At 42.8% G+C, this 7943-nt stretch overlaps 1 protein-coding gene across 1 annotated transcript; it reads left to right on the top strand.

Annotated features, from left to right (window-relative positions):
• Positions 1-6495: 6495 nt before the first annotated feature.
• On the top strand, positions 6496-7937 carry LOC9648136 (the record flags this gene model as incomplete). Its single annotated transcript, XM_002981523.2, has 3 exons — positions 6496-6750; positions 6812-6838; positions 6919-7937. Coding segments are annotated over exons 1-3 (1278 nt in total), but the record flags the coding sequence as incomplete, so codon positions are not given.
• Between the last annotated feature and the right edge of the window lie 6 nt (positions 7938-7943).

The raw sequence follows: 7943 nt of genomic DNA, 5'->3' as shown, positions 1-7943 counted from the left end.
TTTAATCTCTTCTTTCAAAAGATTATAGCTTCACTCAACTGGCCACTCCTCTAATATAGAATCTAGCTTCAAGATAATTGAGTTGTGGATCTGGTTTGTATGAGTAACATCAATCGCACAACAGTAAATCCAACTTGACTGACGGCCCTTTACCCCTAGATCTTGATAGCCCCAGAAATATGGTACTATTGAAGAATTTGAACCCAAGCGCATAAATGCAAGACACTGACCTTGACTCCCAATCATTCTGGTGTTCTTGGATTGTGTCCTATAGAAAGCATTGATAAACCACGTAGAACCTTTAGGGATGTCATAGCCATTGTTCTTTTGGGAGGCATGCAGCAATGATCTAGTGGAGTTGTCGGATGAATAGAAGACTAAGGTTGGGAACTTCTCAACCTCTGATGCTAGATTTACTTGTGTAACAATTGGCACATCCTCTACTCCATATTTCTTAGTTCTTCTCTGGTGTTGTGGAACAAAATGGTAGTTAAACTGTGGACGGTGAGAGCTAAAAAAAGTGATGTTAGGCCCATCAAATATCTATTTCATATAGGCTATCCTCATGTCTCTAAGTGGTTCATACTTTAATTCTATAGGAGTTCCAGTAACAACTTCTTCCACCATTTTAGACATTGACCTTGCTATCGGTGTTGTCTTTCTACCAACCCGCTCTCGAAGCTTGTCTAAATTTGGACTTGTACTAGCAAACCTTGTTTCCTGTGCAGCCAAAGCTTTTGATGACTATTCAAGAGATCTAGTGAAGTTAGAGAATATAGCTTCATAGAGGGACACTTTTCCTTTCCCTGCTTCGGAAGCTCTTCAACTCCAATATTTTCTCTCAGAGAGATTAATTGTTAATGTAAATGCAATGTCATCAAGTTGTTAATCCTAGGAAAAATGCAACATTTGAATATGACAAGAAAAGAAAGTGAGAGAAAACTTACATTAAGAATATAATGGCCCTATTGAAACATTCGAACTTCCCACCATGTGCTTCCCAGCTGCTTGAACTCGTGATAAAAGTTAGACTTAATGCATCAGTAATGTTCTTTGACACTCTTTGCCCAATGAAACTCACAACTCTTCTCTCTACTTTGTAATGGTTGACTTTTATCACCTCCAAATACTTGTCGTACAGCCAATTAGTTAGCACTAACAACATCTATCATGAAATCATAGAAGTTGGATTTCTTCTTGGTTCGTTGTTTAACAACTTTGGACATATATGTCCAAAAAACTGTTTGATCTTGGAAATCTTAAACTTTGAATTTAGCTATAGTTATAATCAAGTTGCACTACAACCTATAGAAGAAATGGTTATAATGTAAATTAGTATGGAATTCTTAAAAAATGAAAAACCACTTACTTGTGATCATAAACATAGGCTCCCATTATTGACCAGCCTAAAACTCATTCCATATGGTCAAAATAGATTTAAAAATTAACTAAGTCCTCATCTCCATCCATATTCATTTGCTATACAAGGTCCACACTAGAAGCAAGACCAAAGATGAAAAAGCGTTGACTATTTGAAATCACTTGGCCAACTAACAAGCTCCCATGAATAAATTTATAATAACATTTTCTTTTTAACTCTAAAATCACATCCAATTCAGATTGAAACTTTCCATCCATCTTGGCTTTCTCGAGAATGCTGGCCACTTGTCTGAGAATTGTGTATTTGACAACATCAAACAGCACTATTGGTGGAGAGGCATGAAATTAAGCGTAAATAAGTTCATAAACTCTTGCATACAGTGCAAGCTTGCACCCATAGAGTCGAACATGCAGAATTATGGCCATTGCCCATATCAAAGCCTTTTGCAAGGATAGGATTGGACTTTGCTGGACCATTCAGTTTTGAAACCGCATCTGGCAACAGGGTGGCCGTGCTGGCAATGGACTATTTCACCCAAGTGGGTTGAAGGGAGAGCTTTACATACAAAGTCAGTGGAGGCAGCTGTTATTCGAAGAGATAATCCTCAGACATGGCATCCCCATGGAGATACTCACAGATCATGGACCAGAATTTTGTAGCAAAGCTTTCTCTTTGCTTTGTACAGTATGGGCGAAAAACATCAACACACTGCAAGATTTTGACCCTCTACAAACGGGATGATTAAGAGATTCAACAAGACCTTGAAAAAAATGATCGCAGTAAATGCTTTGCTATCCCCCAGGGACTGGGATGCACTACTCCCACAGCTGCTATTTGCATACCGAACATCCAGGCACTAGTCCACAGGATTCTCACCATTTGAGCTACTTTATGGAAGAGCACCAAGGAAATCTCATCATCCCATGCCAGACTTACCAGTACTGGAGGAGAGCCCTGATCTCATAAAGTATGTGGAGGAAATGGTCAGATCCCATAAGAGCAGAGCTGAGCGGGCCAAGACCAATATTTTGTGATCCCAGGAACGCTACTCCAGAAATTTCAACAAGAGGATAACCAAACATCCATTTGCAGTAGGAGACCAGGTGTTCTTAAAAGTCATACAACGTGGAGTGCTGGGTGGGAAAGGCAGAGCAAAGTTCGAAGACCATACACAATCACCCAACAAGTTCATAGATCCAAATTCTGTGTAGCAGCTGGAGGGAGTGAACCACAACAGGTTAGGGAAGTACTGGCATCAGAAATGAGGCATGCAACGCTCAATCTTGACCCTGACACTCAAACTATCACACAAGGTAGGAGACCACTAAGACTGCAAGGAGAAACGCGTGGACACTCCATTTATCCCGCTACAACGGTGATGACAATCTGGTTACTCATAACAACGCTGCCATGTTTGCCCAGGTGAAGAAGATCCTGTCGACTCAGTTCGAGATGAGGCACTAGGGCCAGCAAGATATTTTCTTGGCATGGAGCTCCTCCGTGACCGTGCACAGGGAATTATCTATGTTCATCAGGCCAAGTACATTGGAGACATACTCTCTCGCTTTTGCATGGAGAACTCTCATCCACACCAATGGAGCCTGGTTGTAAATTGACGAAAGAGATGTCTCCGGCAACGGAAGAAGGGAAAGCTGCTATGGCGAAGATTCCCTATCGCAGTGCCGTTGGCAGCTTGCTATATCCGGCAGGGTGTACGAGACCTGATTTGGCGTTTGCCGTGAGCAGAGTTAGCCAATTCTTGGAGAACCCTGGCCCGTCTCACTGGGCTGCGGTTAAACGTATCTTCAGGTATCTTCGAGGCACCACTCAGCTTGGCTTGTGTTACCACGGGGAGCTCAAGCTTCAAGGCTTTTGTGACGCTGATTGGGCAGCAGAGAGCAATACGATCAGGTTACATTTTCAATTTGGGCAGTGCAGCGGTTTCTTGGAGTCCCAAGAAGCAATCGAACTTCGAGCACAGAGGCTGAGTACTTGGCTGCCTCACACGCAGCTAAAGAACTCGTTTGGCTCAGGGCTCTACTTGCGGAGATTGGTATTTGACAGCAAGGTCCAACGAGGCTGTGGTGTGACAACCAGAGCTGCATCGCCCTGGCTGCTAACCCTCGCTACCATTGCCACACCAAGCATTTCGATATTCATCATCACTTTGTTCGTGAGAAGATTGAAGAAGAGATTCTTGAGCTAGCATACTGTGCTACAGGAGACATGGTGGCTGATATCTTCACCAAGCCATTGGCTCGTGATCGTTTTCTTCAGCACCGAGATAGTCTTGGTATACTCATTGACCCAGAGTCGCTCCACGTCATCGCCACGTGGCATCCTAGATCACTCCCCGTGGCAGTTCGTCATGTGTTTGTACACATGATTTGCTATGAAGCTCTTTGCTCATGTGTCTGATCAGAAGGATCAGACACAGCGTTCTACTGCATATTGAGAAGCCTCTTGTTCTCCATTCTTTTTGGCACTATTTAACGGTTGGGGGACCAGCAGGCTATAAAATACTGTGTGTACATGGTCACCTCGCAACACCTGATGAGGCAGTTCCCGGGTAGGGCGAGCACGTTCCCGCCCAGAACGGGCGAGCCGGGCATTAGCCCGGCGAGCGCGTTCTGGAGGGAACGAGCGAGGCCGTGCCCGAGAACAGCCTTAACGGGCTGTGGTGAGACCGTTAACAGACACGTGGAATAACGTTATTGGAGGATGAGAGGGTTCTCCAGAATTGACAGCTGGTAGCCTGGTTCTCCAGAACCTGGCAGCTAGCAGCTAGGTTCTGGAGAACCTGGCAGTTGTCAGCTACGTTCTCGCAGAGAACCTGGCTCAATCCGACAGCTGCCAACGGTTAAATCAATTTAACGGGCGAGCCACAGCCCGTTAAGATCCTTATTCCTGTTCTTGTGCAAGTTAAGACAAGTAAGATGCTTTAATCTCATCTTTTGATGTAATTTTACTTTTTTATTTAATTGTAAGGTACTGTCATTAATGCTTTTTATACCTTTGGATCTGATCAAGCTTTTTGAACACAAGAGTCCACCGACCCCAATGGTGCCAACTCTCTTTGAGAGTTAGCTTGTAATGGGTGTATTAAACTCTTAGTTTCTACAAACTTAATCAATCTGGAGAAACAGCTAAATAACCTTTATTTGAGGGAGGAAGCTTACAGCTTGGTAAAGGTAACATCTTGGCTTTTGTTGATAAAGCTACATTTGTTTTTAAAGAAGTTACATTATATACTTTTTTGGAAAGAGTGTTATCAAGAAGAAATAATAATTTGTACTGCAAATGTTTGCTCATTTGTCTAGACTTGACTATCTCAACTGACCTTTAAAGGTGATGGACAGGAGAGCTTGCAACATTGTTTACTGCTAAGCAATTCTAATGGCTGGTTTGCTTGGGCAGGGAGTGCAATATCACCCAGTTTGGCTAGAGTTTTGTGGAACTCAAATCAGGAAGAGTTCTGATGAGTTGAAAATGAAACTCAACTGGTTTAAGAGAAGTTTGGTGAGTGATGCTTGAACAGCTGGAGACTGCTGCTGGAACTGCAAACAAGAACCCAGAACAAATCTTGGCAGTGTAGCTTGATCCATCTATGGTGATGGACTGACAACTCAAGAAGTACTTCTAGGGTTGAAGAAGCTACTACAGCAGAGAATGTCAAGTCAATTGCCGAATTATTATGTCAAAGTAGTTATCCAAGTAGTGGAGTTTGAGCTTTGTGAGTGCTTTGATGCTGAGGGGCAACAACTGAGGCAAATCACCTTGTGAGGGTTGAAGATGGGTGAGAACAAGGGATGCAGTGAGCCAGACACCATGTCAGAAGAGGACAATTAGTGGAAGCAGGAGGAGAAGAAAAAAAGGCTCTGCTGGAGAAGCTTGTGGCTAAGGGAAGCCCCAGTGCAGTGTCAGTTGCAAAACATCTGCACCACAGATGATAGAAGATGAGCACTGAAGCTTCTTGTGAAGTAAGTTGGCCAAGGTGGATTGATATGCTGTCTTTGAGCATGAGCACCATGTTCAGCTACATACAACGATCGAGACTTGCACCACTGGGAAGAAAAGTGAAACATTATTAAAGTCTAGAGCAAAGCAGTTTGTGCTCGCTCAAGTTGGAGCACATGACCAAGCTGAACCCTGCAATGGTGGTAGGACTCAGAGGTGAATAATTTGGATTTCAGGTGTGATCAGTGGAGATCAATGTCACCACCAAGATTGCTACTTTCTCTTGTTTGGTCTTGAGGCTCACTTGCTTCTGAACTGGTACTTGAAGCCACAAAAGCGGCTTTTCAGGTTTTACAACCACTAAACATTAGAATGACAACATTTGTGGCCAGACAATTTGCTATCTGTTGGCACCAAAGTCCCTGCACTAGGAACCTAAATGGTAGGTTTTGTACAGGTATCTCTAGTTATTTTAGAATGGGGTTTTTTTTTTCTCATGACTGAGAAAAGAATATTCAAGCATATTTTAGGTGTATTCATTACCACCTCACAAGTTTGCTTAAGCAAACAAAAAATATTAATAAATTAAGTTGTTGTATATATTTTATGTAAAAACTTATATATAATTATAACATCAAAGTTTATTCAGGCCCATATTCCATTAGAGGAAGTTATTTGACTTTGGCCAATCAAATGAATTGAGCTTTAATAATCCCTGTTCCATTGTAACCCAAAGGTTCTTTCGTGGCAGTGAAATTAATTGGTAGGAAAACTTTTAATTAATAAAATTTTGTTGAATCATCAAAAGTGGTCTTAAATTTTGCAATGTATTTTACTTCAAAAGTTTCATGACTATGTTTTTGAGTATTACAGTTGAAAAATAGAGGAGAAATCTGAAAAGGATCAAGATATTATAGAATAACCACCACAAGGTATATTTCATCTTCCATTCTAACTTCATTGTAAACAGGTATTCAATCCATTCAATCAATAATACACTAATAAAACAATAAAATTTGTGATTTGACAGAGATTTAAATTTCTGGTGAGATAGATTATTTTAATGCTAAAACTTCAGAATATAAAGAGTTAAAAATTTACACTTAAGAAGTCTGATTCTGGAATATTCACATGAGATCTGAACCGTTGAGTTGCATCATAGCTAGGGTTAGCAGTGGGGATGGCGTCTGGATCTGAGCCCATGCCTGTGGATGGGCCGATTTTCAGCCTTGAAAGGCAAATAGAGGGAGTCGAGAAGCAAATATGTGAGGCTGAGGAGCAGCTGAAGGCAACAAATGATGCTGAGGAGGAGCGGTACTGGCGGAAAAGGGAGAACCACCTGAGGCAAAAGGAGAACCAGCTGAGGCGAAAGGAGAACCAGCTGAGGGAAGAAAAACTTATCTTACTCAAGGGTAGGCATTGGATTTTGGTCTTGACTTGTTCTTCCATCGCTGACAAATTTTGTTTTTGCAGCGCCTTCAGCTCCTACCACTGATTCTGGTAAGATTTACGATGTTCTCTGGTGAACTGACGAAGCGTTACTTGTGTGTTCATTGGTCTCCTTCTATGTGATCAAGCAGATGTGCAAGGTATCTTGGACCATGTATGGAACCAGATACATAGAGCAGATCGAGAACTTCTTGAGCCAAGCGATTTGAAGGCCAGCTATCCAGACGTTTGCAAAGGGACGGTTCCTCAAGCTCCTGGCAGTCGTAAACCTTGCCTTCTCTGGCATTGCCTCGAGGAGGCTTTTCCGGCCTCCAAATACATTCTGGATCAAGTGGATATAGCCCGTCCTGGCCTGGTGGTCCTTTTCGATGTTTCTGGCTCTGGAAAGACTCGAACACTATATGAGATTGCAGTCGACCGTTTGGCTCTGTATTTTGTTGGTGTTCCTATGGGACGGATTGGATCGGAGGGCTCTGCAGACTTGGATGCGCTGGTTAGTCGGCTAATGGTTCTGTATCCAGGAAACCAGTCAATTCCGATGCGCGTGACGCGGTGCTGCTTCAAAGCTGTTCTTCTCAGCAGATTCTTCATCTTAGACAAGTTGAAGGAGGTAGCAGGAAGCATGCCACCTCAGGTTTGGGCCAAGTACTGGTTGTTTAAGCAGGTTGGATTTGCGTTACTACCCTTCAAGAATGACCCGTTCTACGTCCTAAGTGATAGACTACTCGAGTTAGTATCCAGTGACTGTGGGATCGAAGGGGTATTTGATCGTTTGATCGAGACACACAAGAGGGACTGGAGTGGGCCGATTATACTCGACGAATGCCAGGTGGTGCAGGACACCTTGGTGAATAGGTTTGATTCACCTACAGCTGGGTCAAGAACAAGATCTCTATTGGATGTGTTTGTGCCGGTGTTGGTCGATGCTGGGTTTCGCACAAGCACGTTCTACTATTCTGGTACAGGAGGAAATATGGTTTCTGTTGCACACAATATTTCTGCTACACTCAAACAGAGACTTTCAGTTGCAATGTTCTGTCACTTTGGAGGATTTTATGAGGAGGCCGACCTGAAGGATTATGCTAGTCGGATCCTTAAAGATACATCACCAGGTGGATTTTCACAGGGTCTTCCAGCTATACAAGGGGCGGTATAG

Source organism: Selaginella moellendorffii, unplaced genomic scaffold (assembly GCF_000143415.4).
Source record: "Selaginella moellendorffii unplaced genomic scaffold, v1.0 SELMOscaffold_49, whole genome shotgun sequence".
NCBI classification, from domain to species: domain Eukaryota; kingdom Viridiplantae; phylum Streptophyta; class Lycopodiopsida; order Selaginellales; family Selaginellaceae; genus Selaginella; species Selaginella moellendorffii.
This window is presented reverse-complemented; position numbering and strand designations above follow the sequence as displayed.